At 41.4% G+C, this 21,855-nt stretch overlaps 1 protein-coding gene across 6 annotated transcripts in view; it reads right to left on the bottom strand.

The window, feature by feature from the left end:
- Nucleotides 1–21,855, bottom strand: part of trpm3 (transient receptor potential cation channel, subfamily M, member 3) — a 172,204-nt gene that overhangs the window by 59,106 nt on the left and 91,243 nt on the right. For all 6 annotated transcript variants that reach the window (XM_049579215.1, XM_049579211.1, XM_049579216.1 and 3 more), the window contains exons 2-6: nt 19,101–19,180; nt 17,539–17,740; nt 15,559–15,772; nt 12,630–12,754; nt 10,762–10,933 (exon numbers count right to left, since the gene is read on the bottom strand). In XM_049579215.1, coding sequence (XP_049435172.1) covers nt 10,762–10,933; nt 12,630–12,754; nt 15,559–15,772; nt 17,539–17,740; nt 19,101–19,180 — 793 coding nt within the window. The remainder of the gene's footprint in view (nt 1–10,761; nt 10,934–12,629; nt 12,755–15,558; nt 15,773–17,538; nt 17,741–19,100; nt 19,181–21,855) is intronic.

The following is a 21,855-nucleotide window of genomic DNA, read 5'->3' as shown; positions in this document are numbered from 1 at the left end:
CCACACCTTATCTCTCAGGAGGGAAGCTACCGTGAAACTGTGTGAAAAAGCAGAGGCAGAAAAACGGAGGAAGGTGGTCGATGAGACTCCGAGGCCACAACTTTCTATATTTATCTGGCCTGGGAGATGAGGAAGTAACGAGGAGGAGAAGGAATTAGGGAGGGAAAGAGAAGCGTGTAAGCGAGACACACGTAACATGCTTAAATGGTCCTAATTAAGGACCCAGCAATGACTCATCCTTCGCGTGTGCGTGTGTCTCTGTGTGCGTGGGTGTGCGCGAGTGTCTGTGAGTTTGTCCTTGTATGTGTCAAATTAGTATCAGCATGACTGGAGGAGGTGTGCTACAGTATGTGGGTCGTTGTCTTCGCGCCCCCCCCCCCCTCAAAAAAATAAAAACACACACACACACACACACACACACACATCATTATCTTAGCAACAACTAAGGCAAACAGGAAGCATCAGATCTGTGAAGGCAACATGACTCGACAGGCTATAGAACAAAAGGTCAGGGGGTCCGGTACACTAAAAGGGCAAAGCTTCTCTCAAACTTTACTTTTTCAGTCGTGTTGTGACATCATCATATCCTGTTGTTTCTCTTACATACTCAGAGGAATTCAGATTAAATCAGATGGTCCGTACCATCTTTTTACCAGTAATAAGTTGTAGTGTTACCAAGGCCGTGATCCAGAGAGAATCAATCACGAATAGGGTCACTGATCAGGAAAATACATTCACAACTGGGAAATTGAGGTTAAAGGAAATTAACTTCATTGATATGTGAGTTAGTGTGTGTCTGAATCCCTGTGAATGCTCTTCCTTAAGAGCTCTCTCCATGGCATAAAAATCATATATCGAATCCTGTTGTTGCTGCCGTGCTGGTGCTGAAGATTACATAATATACTGTATATATGTATGTATGTTCAAATATTGTTAACCTGCACCAACTGAAGGCAAAGTATTATCTCACATAGTCAAAAAAGACTTAAAATGATATTCAGAAAACTAGAATATTAGACCTATTTACCCCACTCATGTCACGTTTCTTGGATGAAAGATAGCTAAGTGTAAATGCATCAAAGAAACATTTCAGACGGACTGACTGAAATTCAATTATCTACAAAACACCTCCAGAGGTGGCTTGATATGTATTCCAGCAAGACACTAAAAAGGTGTAAATGCATCAGACACGTGTAAGCTTTACTCCCCCAAAGGGTATTTACCTCAGTAAGTGGTCTATAGAAATTCCCACTCACAAGGTCTGCCTCCTGTGAGTCTAATTGAAAGCAAAAGAAAAACAGAATTACCACCTCCCTGTAGTATGCCTCCTTGAACCAGTGAAGTTGCAGTTACAGTTTGCAGCTATGTCTGTGAAAACCTAGCCGGGGGGCCAATTAGGGCCTGCAAACCAATTTTAAACAACGCACAGCTTGTCTTTCAAAATATACTACGTATATGTGGTCCACCACACAGTATTGGTTGATCAAGCAAATTCACTTTGCATTTGTTTCCGTTCATCTCAACATGGTAGGACTGTCATACAGTTTGTAGACATGCACCATTTCCTGACCACAGAAAAGAAGTAGAGAGACAAAAGCGAGGGCTTTTGAAAATACTTTTCATTGACAGATGAAAGTATTGCATTTGTCTCATCTGTATGTGATTTTTTTAAATAACTGATGTAATGTAAGTGTATGACGTATGGCCCCCATCAAACAAGTTTGGTCACCCCTGATTTATACAGTCAGTACAGTTTCAAAGTGGGCACCAAAAATTAGCACCAACAAATCAGTATCTAACCAAATGTCTCCCCTTCTGCTCCTCAGTTATGTATTTGACAAATGGCCAGAAAGTGTTTTTTGCAGAACACTTAGATGTCACAGGGAAGTTGACCTTTGACCTTTTGGATATAAGATATCATAATGTCAATATTTTATCCTATTAGACATTTGTGGGAAATTTTGTCACAATTAACGCATGAATTCTTGAGTTATGGCTGAAAACATATTTGGAGAGGTCACCTTGACCTTTGACCTTTGACCACTAAATTCTAATCAGTTTATTATTGAGTTCAACAAATGTTTGCACCAAATTTGGTGTTTTTTGAGATATCGCATTCCAGAAATGTGACAGATGCAAGGTCAAAGTGACCTTGACCTTTCACCACCAAGCTATAATCAGTCTTGACTCAATGTGGATGTTTGTGCCAAATTTGAAGAAATTCCCTCAAGGACTTTTTTTTAGATATTGCATTCATGAGAGTGGGATGGATGAACGGAAAAGACAGGCAAAAAAAGCAGGTTCAATGGATATGGTCACTCAGAGAATGGAACACTAGGATGTAGCAAGTATCTGATCTAGTATATAGATAGTTGTTAGCTTCCTAGCTAAATGGTTACTGTTACTGAAGTCATTCTTCTTTTGCCTTTTTTGGCAGCTACCGAACAGCTTCAGGTGCATTACAATCACTGTCTGGACTGGAGTAGGGCTGACCCTGACTTGCATGAAGCCCAGGCAACCCTAAACAGATTGCAACCAGACGTGTGATCTGGCCAACAGAAATGTACACATGTCACAAAGTGTAAATTTAAGTTATCAAATATCATCTGGATTTTATTCTGATACAAGACACCTGGAATGAAAGTTATAAATGGGGTCTTAGACTGAGTTGTCCTTTCCAAAACACTTTGGATTCAGCTCATATGACTAAGTATCAGCAAATAATGAGATATATGATATAAATGATCAGTAAACGCAACAGTAAACATGTCATTGCCTTGGTCTCAGATTTTTTGTTTTAGTTTGTGTCCAGTTTTATTTTGATGGTAACTCCTCACGTGTCATGTCTTCCTGCCTTTTTGATTATCTGCTCTGCCCTACTTTACCTGTCCTCCATTAGCCCTGAAGTCACCTGTAAAAACTCTCCTTCCCTTGTGCATTTCAGCTACATTTGCATAACAGGCAAATGTGTCCCAAATCTGATTTTTATATTCTGACACAAATATGTTTTTAAGAGTAGTGTGGGCAGAGAAATCCTTTTTTTTCCTGTCAGAACTAAGTCACTTTCACATTTGATACATATCTAATCAAGGACCATGCAACTGCTGTGAGAATGGTCGTATCAGTATTCATGTGTTTCTCTCATACGTCCATGATTTTTGCACAGCATACTTCACTGCTCAGGCAAGGATCACTCACCATACAGTGTTGGAGCAGAGCACTAAACCTGCAGAGAGCTGCTGAAGCTGTACTACTGCTACCGTAGACTGTTCCAGTTGCCAGCCAGTAAAGGTTGACTGCCAGACACTTTCTGCCTACATGCTGTGACAGCTTTGCCATGAGACACTAACAGAGGTATTGGAATTCAGCCCTGGACATCATAACATTTGAAAGATCTGTTCCTCTGTGAAAGCCTCTACATGGCGGCCCCAGCACTCCAGACTCCTCTCCCAGCTGCACCCACACCTCTCCCTATAGAGACTTACCAGCACTAGCTGCTAATAGAGCTATTGGACTGAAAGCCCATTTGTATGACAGCCAATTACCCCGAAAACGCCCATTGCTCCGAAGGGCCATTTCTCCGAAAATACCCTACACACTCTCCCAGACAGGAGCACATGGCTACTTATCATTCAGGATTAGGTCATCACACTTTTCTACTGGCGATTATCTGGGAGATGAAGCTTGCACCGCTATGTCATTCATTTTTCCCCAAAGACCTGTTTTGCAAATGTGATGTGTTTTATTGTTGGTCCAACGCGCATGTGTGTGACGTTACTGTTTCCGTGTGCGGCATTTCAGGACAGAGTTTTGTTCACACTGGGGAATAATCAGAAATAAGCCCTGTTTTGTGGACGTAGCCTTAGTCTCTGTGTTATCCCTTTTTCAGTGTCAGATAGTCTGTGTTGCTGTTATCCCTTCTCCCTCGTGTTCCTCGTGTCATTCTGATTTGCTCATAGTTTAGTTTTTGTATTTTTCCTTGTACTTGGATTTTGTACTTGAACTCTTCCTTCAGTTTTTGTTCCCTGCAACCAGATGCCCAATAAAGCTTGCTTTTTGTCCAGTCATCTTGCCTGCCTCGTGTTCTGCATTTGGGTCCTGCTCTGAGCTGTGAACTGTGACAGTCATTGTGTCACAAGTGCTACAGTCCCCCTCTGGACAGTGCAATATTTTTGTCTAGGCTTCTTTAATTGTTTGGTAGTGTGCATAAATGATCTACGAGGACATCTGTGACCTTCTCACCACTGTTCTTTGGTTTTTTTTTTTTACTACTTCAACTTTTCCAAAAGACATTTACCACAGTTCACACTACTGATCATGCACGCAAATTCTTTCCACACCACATAACATGTTATGTCATCCGTGCACATCCTCAACCTGGAACCATACCTGGAGCAAGTCTTGCATCCAATCATACCCACTGCTGGCTCTATTATCTCTCCACCACAGGGTTGCACACTCTGGTGGCTCATGTTAATCTTTTTGACACTTTTTTTTATATCCTTTCGTGCACGAACACACCTTACATCCAGTGACATTAACTGTCCCCATGCTGTCTTTGTACGCTTATTCTCACGTGCCCACAACTATTTTATCTACTCATCCACTCCTGCAGAGTCAGTTCAGCCCCACTGCTTTAACCAGTCAACAGTGCAGCACAACCACTGGGACCAAAACCACTGACCAGAGGGCTAATGAAAAACTAATATCATTTTATACGAGTAGTATAAAGTATGGATTGTCTCAAGACCTGAATTAACCTGTAAACATCTAGATGGCTTTTGAAAATACATTCTTTGGCAGGATTCCTACTCTTTTCTAGAGATCATTTTACCAGGACTTTTCCAGGACTCTCAGCAATGATCTAGCTAGTATGACAGACAGGGATCACGCCATACACTAATTTGTTCCTCTCTTTGAAAGTCTGATATAAAAGACATTCGGTCTATGGCTATTACTTACCCATGAAATAATCTTTACATGCTTAGAAATTATGATAACTTGATTTTAGAGTAATGCAAATGCACCTGAAGATGTATTGTACAGCAATTCACTTAAATAGCATTAATGTAGCACCCATTCAAAACATGCCTGTTCATAATGAGCTAATTGGTCGGCCTCTGGTAATGCTATCTCCCATATTGCTGTTGCAGCTTTCAGGAGAATCGCTCATCCGAACAACAGCTTGAAGAGTTCTGATAGATAATAAGAGAATATTGACACACTTGTAATTTTCCAGGACATTTTACTTTTCCTCTCATCTTCCATGAGTATTCCAAGTCTGGAAAATTGGTCAACTGTTATCCAGGTTTTCCAGGATGCAAAGGAATCCTGTTTATGCTTTACATGATGCAGTTACATTCAGCAGAGGGTGACATTTCTAAGCCAGATACAAACTGAGAAACTGCAGCTGTGTGATATGTGTCAAAGAACAAGAGTCACCAAGTAATCCAGTTGGTCACACAGTTGGAATGTGTAGGAAAGGGGGAGATATTATACGCTATATTTGAAAAATCAAGAGTTTGTCCAGGCACTTAGAGCGCTTTAAAGAAGAGTAATGCTACCCTCTTGACTTCCCATGTACCATAAGTATAATCTCTTCTGTATGGGCTGCACCATGGTGGAGGTCACGATGTCACAGCTAATCTGCAACGCAAGGCCTTATGGCTTCCAGATTCAATTACCAGAGCTACTTCTTCTTTTACCTATACTGTGATTAATGAAAGCACTGCTATAGGAGGGTCAGTGAAGGTTACACAGTAGACACTGGGTTAAAACACACACATGCCCACGCTTACGCACACATTTCATATATAGTACAGTAGAGAGTACTTAGGAGCTCATTTTAATATTCTAAGTAATTTAGGTGAAATGGAACAGGGCACACTCAAGGTGCCTTATGCATTCTTGCAGACTTTATCTTGACTTGCACAAACTGATAACTTTCATTCCTCTTTGGGCCAGGCGTGTGCATCCCATTGAAGATTTTCACATCTTCTTGTTCAGTTTTGAGAACGAAAATACGAAAACATTTGTGAATGAATCTTATTATGTCCTTTCTCCTGCTGCCTTTTCACTGTTTCATCCTGCTTTTTCAGCGAGGAGACCTCAAGGCAATATCCCGTCTCACTGCCTGCATCCTCAGCAGCTGCATCACACTTTCTTCGCGCTTCACATAATTCTCTTTCCTTTCTGCTCACCCTCAATCCCTTTTCTCTGTCTTCATTTTCACACTCTCCTTTCTTCCTCTTTCACTTGTCATCCCTCTGAGGCAGGTGTGTGATTAAAAAGCATTATAGCCACATGGAGACATGTCAAAAGAGCCGTGCAGTGGTTGAGTGAGCCGAGCTGAATGGTGCCAATCATTTCACTGATTTTCTTCATCTTTGAGTCTGACAATGTCTCCTAGCTTCAGGCGATGGTAAGGAGGAGTTAAATGGGAAATATGTCCCTGTGTGCGTGACCTCAGAAACTAAAAGAGAGCGTGTCAGGATGAGCAATATGTTTTTCAAAACAGTATACAAAAGCACGCACATCCAGATGATGAGGTGCCACACTAGGTGCTGGACAAGAGATCATGCCAAAGATTAAGATTTAAGATTATTTTTTCAAATCAAAACTTTGTATATGCACCTATAAGTCTGAAATAAACTTAAATTGAACATATGATCAGGCAATGTTCACAATCACTAGTCATAAGCTCTGTCCCTCTGCTTGCATGTGAAGTGTCCTGTGCTGCCTAAGCTGACTTCTTGTCACGGTTATCCAGGCTCATTTGCATCTGAATCTTTTTCCATGTTTTATCAAACTAGACCACGTCTGGCTGAACACATCACGAGAAAGAGAGCCATGCATGTACGGCAGGGCACAACACTGCTGAGCATTTACTCTAGCGTGTGAATGCACTGGCTCCAACCACCATATTTACAGCCTCCCCAGCCCAGTTGTCTGTCTTATGCCATTTATTTTGTTTACCCCCAACCAGGGCTGTATCTTAGATATTCTTGTCCACTTTTCACTGAAGAGGGCACAAAACCACAGCAGGCGACGCCTTCCACAACATCGAATATACAGCAGAGACTGGTGGGGAAAGTATACAGAGGGAGTATACACTTGTCACCAAGGGTGGTGTTAAGAGGTTTAGGAACTGCCCAACTGTGCTCCTGCTCTAATGATGAGTTTTGACAGGTGCCAATGGTGCTGCCATAACTAGAAATGGAAATGTGTAAAATGACCACAAATATCTTTTGGCAAGAGAAAATCAAAATGCATCATGACCTCGAAGATTTGTTTAAACACTGTTTACAATATCAAAGCTATATTTAGAGCGTAGTCAGGCTAACACACACGCACACATATACATATGTTGTAAAAAATCAATTCGCATATTTAAAATCTGTGGTACAATATTGTGGAGCCAATTTGATTGCTACAGCATTTCCGGCACTCACATGGTGATAGCCGTTGCATGGAAAATCGCACACAGGCACAGTAGGATTAGCTACAGGATTGCCCAGACATCACAAAAATACCACAGGGGGAGATTACGCATATCTATCCACCACACTTCTTTCATCTTCTGTTTGTGTGCAGTGTGTGTGTGTGACTGTGTGTTACGTGTGGTCTGCAACCCACATGTTAGGCCATTTAAACTAAACTGCCTTTTTTTCCCTTTTTACTTTCTCTATCTTCCTTTCCTTTACTGGGCCTCAGGCTACTCTTGGATCCCACGGGAGCCCTGCTGTGAGGAAAATTGATGCTCTCTTGGACTGACCGCGGACTGGTAATCAAATCACAAAATGGTCATTGTCTGCCAACCTGTCAGAGGTGAATGTGGAAGTGAGGCATGCATGTGTGTATGCACAACAAATTACAGTCACACAGAGGCACCTTTAGCAGCACTTGAAGACGCACCAGGCAGCAGTTTGACATTTTTGACTGTATGCATCTAACAAGCAGCATTTACTGTGAAAACAGACTCTTATTTTGAAAAGACACTTTGCATGTAACAAGCATTACATGCCGTCTGTAGGCGTCCGAAACGGACACAATGGGAGTACCTAGTGCATCATATCTTGACATGTAGGGCCAATGACCAAGGGTCCGTATTTGATGAGTTGTGAGAGTGAATGTGTTGTGTGTGTGTGTGACCATTAAGATTTTTTTATTTTTTATTTTTTTTAATCCTGGACAATTCTTAAACAAATTTAAGAATTATATATTTATATATTCAACAGGTGGTTATAACCAATAGGGTGATCTTAAATTGGCTTTATAATAATGTTTAGGTTTTGTAAATCTACCAATTACAAAATTCTGAAATACTGAACGACAATAGCTACTGCAGATTTATCGTCCATTTATTTTCATAACCGCTTATCCTCTTGAGGGTCACGGGGGGGCAGGGTACACCATGGACAGGTCGCCAGACTATTGCAGGGGTGACACATAGAGACAGACAACCATTCACACTCACATTCACACCTATGGACAATTCAGAGTCACCAATTAACCTGCATGTCTTTGGACTGTGGGAGGAAGCCGGAGTACCGGGGAGAACACAACGGGCTTCCTCCTGGGATTGAACCAGGAACCCTCTTGCTGTGAGGCGATAGTGCTAACCACTACACCACCGTGCTGCCCTTATCATGTGTTATCAATTTAATTTAAAACAGAGCCTAAACAAACAAACAAAAAAAGGGTACCTTTCTTGGATAATGCAAATAATGCTCTTCACATGACTCATATATATAAATCAGGTCATGCTTAAAAAGCAGTCATTAGAACAATTTGTACAAGGACTATGGATCACTTTTGGCTGATACAGCACTTCACCTTAAAAGACAAGGTCACAAGGTCATAAAGTTGAAGTGGGTTATCACTGTAACCTCAGGTACTGCTGAGTGATAGCTCTGTGTTATGAGAGGTCAGCAGTACAGCACACATGGTCACCTATCGGCTTGTTTTATGAGTAGATCCTAGCTAGTATAAGTGCTGGATCCAAATGTGTGTTAAAGCTAGTTAGATGGTGGATAAATTAGGGATGGCACAGTACATTACCATCATCATGGATAATGTCAGTCAGATGCTTGTATGACGACTGGGCGTCCCTTTGCCTTCCCAGCCCCTTTTGTATGAGTCCAGGCATAGGATGACAAAGGGAAGTCCATAGGTCACATGACTGGACGATGAACAAGGAGGAAGTACATTTGTGTATCCTGTCAACCCCAGGAACATTTCTTAAACCCCTGAAGTGAAGGGTTTAGGAGGAATATGGTGGTGGTTACAATATCCTTATAAACTCCCTGACAGTGAACACCAGTGACAGGTCTGACACTGAATAAAAATGGTGTAGACAAAGGTAAGATCTGAGTCACGATATTGCTCTCAACACTGTAACCATGTATCCATTTGGTAACGTCTATCTCCTGCCAGCTTCAGTTTTTAAACAAGCATTGATGTTAAAATGTGTGCATTTATGTCACACACACCCTGAGGAAATTATTTCAAATGGCTTTATATTGACAACAAAAGAAGGTAATAACAAATAAATCATGGCCGCAAACAAATTCCTCTGACTCAGGTTTGTTCGCAGCTCTGACACATTCTAAACAATGCTGTTAGAGGCTATTGAGAAATGCATTTAAAGGGTACCAGGGAGGTTTGTGTGCGCTTGTGTCTTTGTTTGTGTGCGACACAGAGAAAGAGAGGGAGAGAGTAAGAGAGAAAAAAGAAAGAGAAATGCATTTTGTATTCATGCAAATCCATTTGGTTTCTAGCTGAGGTATAATGTGGAAAATTGAAAACGGAGAAATGCAATGTGACAAGGGCTCAACAGTGGATGAACACTTCACACGCACACACACACACACACACACACACACACACACACATTAATATACAGACAGGCACGCACACCATTGTCTCACACAAACAAGAATTCAAATGCACTCTTGCCGCCCTTTTATGAGCATAATGTACCTTTGATTCAACAAGTTTTCATATGAAGACAGGGAGGGTTGCGCGGAAATACACAATACAGTATTTCATCCTGTTATTATGTGTCTGCCAAGATATATGACAATGCACAAAAATTAGGCCATCCTGACGTCTGTGGTGTGGTTTAAAATACCTCCCATGTACTATTTTTGATTTGTTTGTACTATCAAGTGCCAAATATAGATATAAAATGCTACAAAAATACAAACATCTAATGCATCTTTCATTCCTTTGGGTGTGTGCATATGTAAAACCTAATGTACTGGTTGTGTGGGATATACAGAATGTGTGTATGTACGTGTACAGAGGTTGTGCACTGGTCATTATGTCTGTGTTTGTCAGCTTGTTTGGTAGCTTTGTACAGCATCTCAAAACAAGGAGACAAGAATTATCAAATGGGTTCATTTGAGGAAAGAGTTCATCTGAGCTGTCAGGAAGCTTTGAAGGAAAAAAATAAACCCCTCCTGAAGGGAGGGACGGTTTCAAAGGCTCATCGAGTTATATCACAGCTGGCTAAAAATACGCCGTCTGACAGCATGTGTGCAGTATAAAGCAGGTAATGATAATTTTAGTCTGGTTGCAGCTATAAAATAGAGTCTGAACCCAATTAACCCACGGAGGTGTCGTTGATAAAACAAGGATTACAGTTTCATTATACTGTTATTGCTCGCTGTGTCATTTAAAAACACCTCCTCTAATTAAGGGTAAGTAGGTCACACTGGCAATAGCCACGACAGGCAGATACAGTGAATGCCAACTTACGTGTGTTGATCTTCTGCAGAGAGATGTGTTTCTCCAATTGACGTCGCAGTTTGACCTCGGCGCCATACTTTCCCGTTGTGCCATTGTCTGCCAGGATGAAGTGGGAGTGGAGGCTGTTCAGAACAGTCAACTTGCTCATGGGGTTGGACATGGTCTGGTATGGACGCACCACCTATCCAAGAGAAGATTTAACTGTTACACAAACATCTGAGAAGCCCACAGCTGACAGCAGTATGTGAAAACTTGAACAATGTATGGTTTAATGATAACACAGGCGCTTGTTTTCTTTGTGCCATTAATGTAACCCACGTGTAGGCAAAGATAATTTGACACAGATTATGGATTGCACTCGTTAAAAAAACACCCCACTGGTTTTACACCTCAAGTTCAATTTACTTGTCACGGGGAGTATAATGTCCTCTGTGGCGGTACAGTTTTAACACACAACCCTAATGATGTCATCAGGGATTATCTTGACTTGGAGGCTACAAATCTTTAATGGCAAGCCCGTGTCACAAACTGGGGCACAGAGTTGAAAGGCATGAGCAGAGAGAAACTAATGAAGAGATGGCACTGCTGCATGATGGGAGACATAGGATCCATCATTTTGGGGCTTGACATATATGATGGACTAGTCAGAATATTTCTGCCTCTGCTGCACCGATTTAGACAACTGTTTATAAAATCTGCCTCTTGTCAGTCGTCCAACTTTATGGAAATCACTGAAGTGAGCCTATAAACTAGCAGTGTATAGTTTTGTGGCATCTAGCAGTGAGGACAGATTTCAACCGGCTAAAACTAATGCCATGTTCCAAGTGTGAACTCCTAGCTAGGATTCTTTCAGTGCTCATTGCTCAGGAGGTTTTTCCTGCGTGCCAAAGTATCCACAGAGGTCTCTTCCTCTCCAAAACAAACAGGGATTTATACCTCTAAAAATGCTGAATAAAGCAGCTTCAGAAATCAGTGTTTCTCCGATGCTGTACAGCTCATTGTGGACAGGCTGCTAACTATGGTGTGGTATGAAAGAAACATGGCAGAGTACCATGACAGACTCAGTGGAAGAGGACCCTTTCATATGTAGATTTTCATTTTAAGGCAAGGAAAACACAATGATTCTTAGTTTCAGGTGACTTTTCACGAAATAAAACATATTATATTCCATTTCTGCCAACACATCCCCCTAAATCCTACACACTGGACCTTTAAGACATCAGTGTTTAAGCATTAAGCTTTTGTCAAACTGATGAAACATGTTTGTTTGGTTCTAAAAAAAAAAATACAGAAAAGTAAAAGACTGTATTCATTCATGTAGTTTCAACAGCCACTGCACTTGCATCATTAATTATTATTAAAGTTACAGAAAGTGACACTAAAATACTGGATGAATATCTATACAACATTAATGACAGTTTCTCAGAAGCTTGGGTTTGGTCTAGTGGAGCAGCGCCTAGCAGTCTGAAGTAAACTCATCTGGTCATTAGGCGTACAGTTGAGACCAATCAAGCATGGAAAAAGAGCTTCAGCACTTAATAATCTCATTTCAGCTACCAACATTAATCTGTTCTGCTTGACTTATTCAGTGGGAAAGAGTGCAGCACATTCTGATAAAACTTTAACTATAACATAACATTGATTCCAGAGAATTGAATGAGTCAGCATGTGCTCCGCAGTCTCATGTGGTTGTGCCAGCTGTCCAACTAGCACTGGAGGAGTGTTTTTCACAGACTGGATTGGCTCACATAGTGTTTCAGTTAATAAACTGTCAACGGCAATTTACAGGGTTTGGCAACTGTTGACTGCTTGTGACATTTCTCACATAACACACACATGTAAATGGTTGTTCTGTTTGTTTGTTCTCAGAGACTTACATCTTTGCCAACAAGGTCCTCTTGATTTTCTACAATGCCCCACGGAGCAATGCCAATGGTGCAGATCTTTCCCCTTGACTTGGAGGCGTGGTCTTTCAATGCATCACCCACATGGCGAATCACTCCTGTGTGTTTGTGTTCGCATAAATGTTTAAGTGTGTTTGAGAGAAGGACAGATAACCATATCAGTTTTGTCACGATCAATGCACAGTGCAAACTTAGATAATGATACACTCTGCTGTGAAAGATAAACAGGATCTGTGAGGCGCAGCAGACAACAGCGTGGAAGCCGATATGAATGCACACACGGCTTCAAACACAGACAGGTTGTAGCTCCAGGCCTCGAGTTGTTGTCCTCGGGGAAGCAGCAGTCAGACCTTGAGGCCATCTTATCCCGTCTCTCCTGCTGACATTCATTCTCTCTTTACCTACACTCTCAACTGTCCCTCCAATCCATCCCTCCATCCATTATTCAGGCCTCTCTCTCTTCCTCTTTCTTGCCTCTGAACCCATTGTGTCACTAAATCTTACTTTCTAATCCTTTCCGTATTTAAGTGTGAGCCCTCCACAGCTTCCAACGCTGCATCATTTTTTCCATCTGTTCTTATCTCTCCTATCAAAAATGTTTCCTCATCTTTGTTCTTATTTAAGGCCTGCTAAATTTAATCTAAGTTACTAAAAATGCTTTTCTCTTTGTAGACCAAGAAAAGGTACGAGATCAATACAAACAGTGAACAAACAACATCAAACAGCACTGATAAGACCAAAGGTAAAATTAAGAAACAAATATGAGGTTCATGCCATTCACAGTGTATAAGACATATTCATTTTGCAACATGGTCATGAATTTTAATATCCATGCATCATTTATATCAACAGTCAAGATACTACACTGACAGCTCTATGTGAAACAGTAGGAATGGGAATTGTGAACCAGTTATAGTTTAAAACCTGTTCCACATTGTCCAAACCATTGGAATCATATGTCTCTGAGCTTATCAGTTTTATCAATGGCTGCGTTTTCTGACAGCTGCACATTGCGAAACAATGATGTGAAACTCTTGCATCTACGCTGCTGGAAACTTGCAACAAGAAGGGGTCATGTCGGAGAGGAAGAAACAGTCCAGAGTGTGGCTCCATTTCACAAAGACAGACGACAAGAATTCTGCTTGTGACATCCATAGACTGTACCTATAATGTACCGAGCTACCATGAACTCACCCACTGGTTTGTGACTCCCATTCCCGTTTTAAGGAGCCAGAAGAGACCATATTTGGGTGAGCGGCTGGAGCTGTGGTTGAGTGAGGGGTCGATCTGACTGAGGAGCCAAGGACACGATCAACAGACAGCATTTGAACATGGGGGTCTATGGGGATTGGCTTCTGCAGCCAGCCTCAAGTGAACATTTAAAAAACTGTGTTTTTTGGCACTTTTGTGTTGGCTTCATTTTTCAGCCCCAGATGCTGCTGCTTGGTAATGTCTGTAATATTATAAATTCAAGTAAGGGTGGAAGCACCAGCAATATGCTGAAACATCCTTCTACCTGACATAGGCGTAAATTCTATGCACGAGTGCCGCTGCTTTTCGGCAAGCAGCACATCCCTTACAGAGGGTAAATATTCTCTGTTGTAATAACATTAGTTCTGCACAGCCAGGCTTAGCAGATTTTCTCTTTCAGTGAGAAAACCTAAATGAAAACTAATGCTGTACAATAGTCTTTCATTTTATCTATTTTAGATGACAGAGTGACTGAAAGTCTACTCTGCTTCTACTCTGTGCTCAGACTCAGATATAATAAAGCAATTGCAACAATGCTGAAAACCTGTGTAGGTGTACTTTTGATGATCAGGACTCAATAAGTTAATCGATAAAGAATTGGACCGATAAGCAGAACTGATAATGGCATTGATATCAATCAAATCCTATCACTTCCCATCCCTATGAAACACAAGCAGCAAAGCATTTACCAATGTTAAGACTTCATACTGCTATCCATAGCTTTCCAAGATCAGAAACAAACTCACAGAGACTACTGAACATATGCATGACAACGCCATGTTTACACTCCATCAGCTGACTTTTCCTATTTCTACCAATCGTATTTTGGCAGAAATACTGTTACGCGATCATCTTGTTGCTGCTTGACTCTGACACTGTTTCTTTCTGCACTGTCTCAACACTTCCAGTCCTCCACCTCTTATGCCCAAGATCCGGTTGACTGAGCTCCTCATAAATCCTGCTTCAGGCCAAATCCATCCAGCTACTCAGTATCTCTGAAAAGAGATCTCCTTAGTCATCAGAGTCATAAGCCTCTCTTCTCCACAACCTCAAGTCTTCAAAACATGAACAGAAAAATTCTTATATTGCTTTCAATGTAATACCACTCATTGAAACGTATATGATGAGCCCTAATTGCCTCTTCAATCATTTCTGTCAAGCATCTAATAAAATAATAATCGTCTTCCCTGATTTGAACATGGTTTGTGTAAAAAAAAAAATGAAATACACCCTTTGGTCTGATGGTCACACCCTTTTTCATTCATTTTCAGTGATAAAAATAAGCAGAGTGGATTCCTGCACACTCTCAGAGAGTTACCCTTCACCTGTCTGGTCTAACCGTGAGTGTCTGTAAGTATAGTGGAGAGCTCATAACGTACTTTAAAGAACCCTTTTGCAGAGATCTAATACTTCAACATCTTAGCGCCCTGAGGGGCTTGATAAATGGTTATTTAATAGCTGATAACTTATGAAGAACATTTTAACACACTCATCATACTCCGAGGAAAAGTGCGTAGCCACTCATTTTGTATAAAAAAGAAGTGAAGCTGAACATTGCTGATGAGACATCTGAATGAAATATTCTTTACACATTCAAGCAAACGTAGCATGATCTTTGATAGTAAAGCTGCGTGTGTGTACTGTACTTCACCTGTATTGACCCCACCAGTGAAGATCCAGGCCCCTGTTGTCATGGCAGCCTTGATGAGCCCTTTGCCAAAGACCTGTTTGAGTTTGGGCTGTAATTCAAAGTTCTGCAGGCCCCCGTGGACTGAGATGAGCAGCTTAGGCAGATCCAGCTGCCACTCCTTGGTCATCAGGTGGAGCAGCAGGTCAGGCTTGGTGTCATAAGACACTCGCACGTACTGAAAACAGTGGGATATGTGTCAGTGATGTATAACACATTGGCATAATCCTCTGGCACATGATGACAAGTCTACATATGCGTGAGACATGAATATAAATATATGCACATACTACATGTTATAAAAGCTTTCCATTTAAAAAATATCTGTAAAGGTAAAATTATAAAATGGAAAAACATCACATTCACATGGATCAGTGCTGCAGGCCTACAACAGTATTGAACAGATGTTTGCTGTGATTGGAAGAGCACATGCATTATAGAGCATCTGTTTATTTATCTAAATCCCCCTCAGACACCCAACCTGACATGTGTCTGCATGAATTATTTAACACTGGGAATACATCAGACATATTTCAGCCTTAAAAGCTGAATTCCCTGAATACAGTACATGTGATGTGATCCTGTCACCATGGTGATTGTGTGAATGACGCATACAATCAGACTACTTTTAGGACAGATTGATTAATCAGGCAAAATTTGATGTGCAGCAGTCTCTAGACGCTTAAGTCTTTTTAAATCAATAATTATGTGTAATTACATAATAATTACACTCATTTGATTGATTTTGCTCCATCCTGATATGATGAACTTTGTTGCATATGTGTGATGCATTTAAATTTGATCATTTCACCAGCTACAGTGTAATGTGAGGAGAAATGGGATGTAGGAAAGGTATACAAAGACTTCAGATGAGTCCTCATTACATGTCATTTCCATGTGGACTATGTAAGAAATGTATTCACTGACAAAAAAAAAATTAGCAATCATTGGGATATTCAACCATTTTCACTGTGCTGGAATAACTGTGCCATCAGCCAAGCATCCAACACTTTCCTCCCCTGAACCTGCGTGCTGTCAAACTGCATCAGTTTACTGCAGCTGAGGAAAATATCTGCAGATCACATCCAATTATTATGCACTTTCAGCTTTCACTACTGCCTCTACTGAAGTTTATACAGTCCTCTTCTGACAGTATATTCAGCAAAGACCACTCCTATGTTTCCTATCTATAGCCCCTTTTACACTGCCTGTTCAAGGTGGAAATGTCACCGTTATTCCGCCTCGCTTTTCTGTACTGTTCTATTAAATGTACGATTGTGGAATGGGGGGAAAGAAGGTAGTAACAGCGGCAAATTCACATTTGTGTGAAAGGGACAGCCGGCAGGACGGGAGCACAATCGGTACAGGTGTGACGTTTTGATGACTTGTTATGTGTGCGACCTACTACCGGCAGATTTAAGATGCAGCTGGTAGCAGTTAGAAGCTATCTTAAAAAGCAGAACAGCAACCAAAAATGTCCACACACTCAGGAGACAATGAGAACCAGGAGCTCTTTGCCCTTTGAGCAGAGGGTGAGATCAGCCGCCATATAATAGGGTTGATAAATTATTGTTATTGTCATGTTATTGTGTTACACTTCATTCCGTCACGCCACTTTTGCTTCTAGTTCCATATAAAGAAGGGCAATGTAATGAAGGGACTTTGTAGTGACGCTGCTGCACAATCTCTGTGTGAAGAGGGCTTTTTACAATCAATATGCACTGACACAAAAACTAATACACAAACCAATCTTAATAATTCAAGGGAGCACGTCCACCAGGGATCAAAACCTCACACATTTACGGTGACACCTGGTCGTTTGGATTGTGACTGTCAAAACTGTCAAGTTGTCCTGTTCCTGTTTGCCACGGAACTATCCAGAGGCGCAGGGCTTCAGTAGGACACTGACAAAATGCAACACAGTTGATTTGTTATGGGAGTCACCATGGCTTTGTTGGAGTGTCCTCCTCCCTGGAACTCGATGGTGCCGAAGGCATCAGTGGGGCTGAGCTGTGTGTGCTTGCTGATCGACCACTTCTCCGACAGGCTGTCATTCTTGGCCAATCGTTCTGCCTTATCATTCTGACTAGATGAGATGCCCGGCGGCAAGCCCACATGCTGACCTATCAGACGACCACAACAGCACCTGTGTGAGAGGAAAAGGTAAAAGCGAAGGTAATATTGGTATATTGCACAGTCTGTAAGCTGCAAGAGAAGCAACTGTAGCATCAAGAGGAGGAAGAGAGAGAGGGAGAGATTGTGTGTGACTGAGAGAGGGAGGGAAAAAAGCGTGAGAGCAGCCACAGTCATGTGCTTAGCAGTAAGAGGTGGGCATGGAGGAAGTGACAGCTTGTCATCTGACTTTCATCTCCTGATTGGGAGAAGAGGAGGAGAAGAGTCTGTAGGCCTCTGCAATCCTTTATTGGCTCTGTCTCTTTTTGTTTTTTCTGCTCCCTTGTGTTCTCCTCTCCTTCTCCCTCTCAGCAACCACAGGAGTTAGCAGAACGACAGTTATACGAATTGCAGTATTCCTACATGAGTACATGCTTATTCAGATGTACTGAACGCAGCTTTCATATTCTAAGTTTTAACCTTACAGGATGGAGTGGGAGCCCTGGGAGGAAAGGGAGTCGGGAGGCTTTGATTATCACTTCATGTTTCCGTCATCTCTTACCAAAGGTACTTTGCCTCCTTCTGCCTACCGCGTCAACACAAGCGTTTCTGACTAAAAAGAGAAAAGTTGATTTGATCTTGAGGAACATCTCTTTCCCCTCCTCCCGGCTCCTGGCTTCCACCCGCTTTCCTCCAGTTATGCTAATCCTGTTTACCTAACAAATGATGCCATTTCCTGTGTGTGTATGAGTGTGTACGAGGGCCGGTACTGCAGGAATTAGAGCTGCCTCTCTGAGTTTGTCACCCAAAGCAACAACATCAGCTGTAGTAAAGACTTTGATAATGTCACTGTGAAAGTGACAATGCAGCGCAGAATAAAAGGAACATGGCAAAAGTGTAAAGCAGTGCACCTGTGGGCTCATTCTTGACTGTTGCTTAAATTAATAACCTTTTAAAATGATGTGGATTATACTCCTCATGAACTGACCTAGCCCTGAATTTCACATTGAAGGTTTTAAAATGTATAATGTCAGTATTTTGGCTCATTAGTGGAGAACATCTAACTGTGATGCAAATAGAGGCCAGCGTGATATTACTCTGAGGCATGTTTTAAAAGGTCAGTAGTGAAACGGGGCTCTTAATCTGAGGTGGGCCATCGCATCAGCTAACTCAGTCATTAAGGTCTTGCAGCTTTGATAGCAAACAATGAAACAGCTGAATCCTTGAATTAAATACCTCTTTAAAGTAAAGACTTTAACATACTTTCTTTCTTGCTTCTACTACAATTCAAAACAAAAATAACTATCTGGAATTAAGAGTAATGTAATGTGCCTGTATACACAACAATGTAATACACTGCGATTGTTCCCATTTAATTCACACACATTACTTACCTATGGGGGTCTTTGGCGCTCACTATGATATGAACACATTCTCTCTTGCTGAATGCTCTCTCTATCCACGATTTCTGTGCCTGCAGGAATGAAGACAGAAGAACTCAGTCAGCCTTTGTCAGATAATTGAGCTGTGACCTGAACAAGCAGGAGTGACAGCAGAAACAGGCTCAAATCATGAGCAGACTTTTGTTTGACTGAGGAGTTCACCTGTAAAAGAAAGCGCTTTCTTGTCCTTGCAGAAACAAGAAGGGTTGTGTTTGTGGTGTAAAATGACACGGTCTGAGATTTGTTATATGGAGACTCATCTCCCACTGTCTATTTCTCTGCAAGCAGCAGTCCAGTTTTGGGGCAGATGGCAAACCAAGCATGAAATGTTGGACTTCATGTCTTTTTTTTCTAAAGTACTAATTAAAAATTGAAATAAAAATCAGCAATTTTACATTTCAACCTGGTTTGAGAAATCACGGCACTCTGGAACTAGCACACACACAAACACACACACACACACAGCAGAGGCACAGGCTCTCACGCATAATTCAAACGCTGAAGACACTCTGACAGAAATGTTTTATGCTATTCAGTGACTCCAGCCCAAACCGGATAAGATGAAGAGCTGGAAAAGAGAAAGCGGATGTTAAATGCAGTGAGGCGGTAAATTATGTCAGAGCTCCAGTCCTTAGATACTCTTATGTGCAGCTGGATGAGTGTATGTGTGTTTATAAGCATGAGTGTGTGTATTTCCATACATTATGTGCATGCTTTATATTCTTTTATTGTATACAGTATAGAAAGACTTCCTCAGCCAGACCATCCTCCTGTTAAACGGCTGTGTATGTTATCTGCGCAAGCAGCCTATTATGACCCATATTTACATTACAATCATGAATACTGCAACCACTACGACCTCTAGCAGTTGTATTAATAAGGATGGGAGCAAAGGAGAAGGTCAGGTGATGTAGTATAAGGAGTAACAAAGTCCACGTACAGACAAGGTTAGGGTGGATGGATGGGTCAAACAAACACAGAACTTTCACCCAGGTGACTGCTCTTTGTGTTACGAGTTACATAACAAATGTATTTATTTTAACTCAAACTATGATCTTTTTCTAAGCCTAAACACGTAGGCTGTGATCGTTTCACAATGTTAATTACTATTTAAAACTGCAATAGGTAGTGGGCACACGTGACTCTGGTTCTCTCCAGCACTAATATATATCATTTTTGGGAATCACTGGCAAACAACATTTTCAGTCGTTAAGGTATAAGGAGATGTTGTCCTCAGCATAGTGAAGCTAGTGCAATGGTGTATTTGTGACACTGTCATGCTCTGCAGTCAAAGCTGCTGCGGGTCTGAGTGACAGACTGACTGGAGCCAATTATCCTGCTACAGACATGGCGAGAAAGACACTGTGGAGCCACAGAGCTAACCTGAGAAACACATGCGGCACAGGATTTAAGCCTAATACACATCAGTGCAAGTGTCTCCACAGAAACATGCATGAATGCTTGTTACATGTCAACAAGGCTCAATGTACAACAAGAGGAAACATGTTGTATGTACTGTCGGAAACCTTCGTAGATCTACTAAGTAAGGACACTGTATCCAGAGCTTTATGACAAAAGTAAAAGAAATATCGAGTCTGCTTGTTTTATTTAAAGGGGCACTGCATTACTAATGGCAGGAGACCTGGCAGCTTAAGTGTTCTTTCTTTGGTTTGATATATTTTAGTTGTAGCTGCTTGTTAAATCCTCTCCTCTATTATGCAGTTGAAAATGGAAGCACACAGGCATGGGGTTTCACTAAGAAGAGAAAATATGAGCTGCAAAGCGAGTCTTAAAATGTTACCTATTACACTGTTACTGTGAGAGAATTCCTTTTGGTTAGACAAGAGGAAATTCATCAACTGCAGTTATTCCTATAAAACACTTGAAGACCTTTTTTTTTTGTCTTGGCTAATAGAAAGTGGCACATACTATAAACAACTCAGTAAATCAAGATCCAACACACTGAGGATTGGTAGACTGTGATTTGAATTGGGTGGAGAAGCAACCACCAAAATCCTGGAGAACACACACTCTTGCATGCCTTTTGCCAAAGTAAAAAATGATTAATCAAAATGAGCTTTTGCTTCAGTCATTTATACTTCAATCAGTGCTTAAAAGGCAATGAAACACATAAAACATTATAAATTCAGACAAGAAGTTGGATGGAGCTGTGGCATTTTGTCCCCATACTGCCGACAGACCAAGACTGGAACAGCCTTGGTCCAACTTGTTCCATCAGTCATCACAAATAAATCCTTTTTTCCCCTCTCTGTAATAAATGCCTTTATGTGTTATTTTATGTTGGTAATAAAATCCTATTCACCCAAAACAATTTTCTGTTTCTGTGGTTATGAGAATTTTACTCTCTGCCATTTACTACTTTCTACTCAGCGCTTTGTGGTTCAAAGGTTGCACTTCCTGGGTTAACACCACCGTTCCAGGAAGTGGACTATGTCTGTGTGAGGTTTTGTGGTGTTGGAGCACAACACCAGAGGTCCAGAATAGGACCGAAAGTCAGAGCGGGACAGTCACAGACAACCGGGAGGACACACAGACCAGACTCCCAACCCCACAGCAGAGGGAACACAACAGCCATGAAAACAAAAGGACGGTGCTTTTTTTCTGCTTTTTTTATTCTGGGAGAGTTGCCCCGGCTCTTCTCCCAGCCAGCAGAGCTGAGAGCTGCTTGTACAGGGCTTTCCCCACC

The sequence above is a fragment of the Epinephelus fuscoguttatus genome, linkage group LG6, assembly GCF_011397635.1.
Source record: "Epinephelus fuscoguttatus linkage group LG6, E.fuscoguttatus.final_Chr_v1".
In the NCBI taxonomy this organism is placed as follows: domain Eukaryota; kingdom Metazoa; phylum Chordata; class Actinopteri; order Perciformes; family Serranidae; genus Epinephelus; species Epinephelus fuscoguttatus.
Note: the sequence above shows the minus strand (reverse complement) of the source record. Positions and strands in the feature narration are given on the sequence as shown.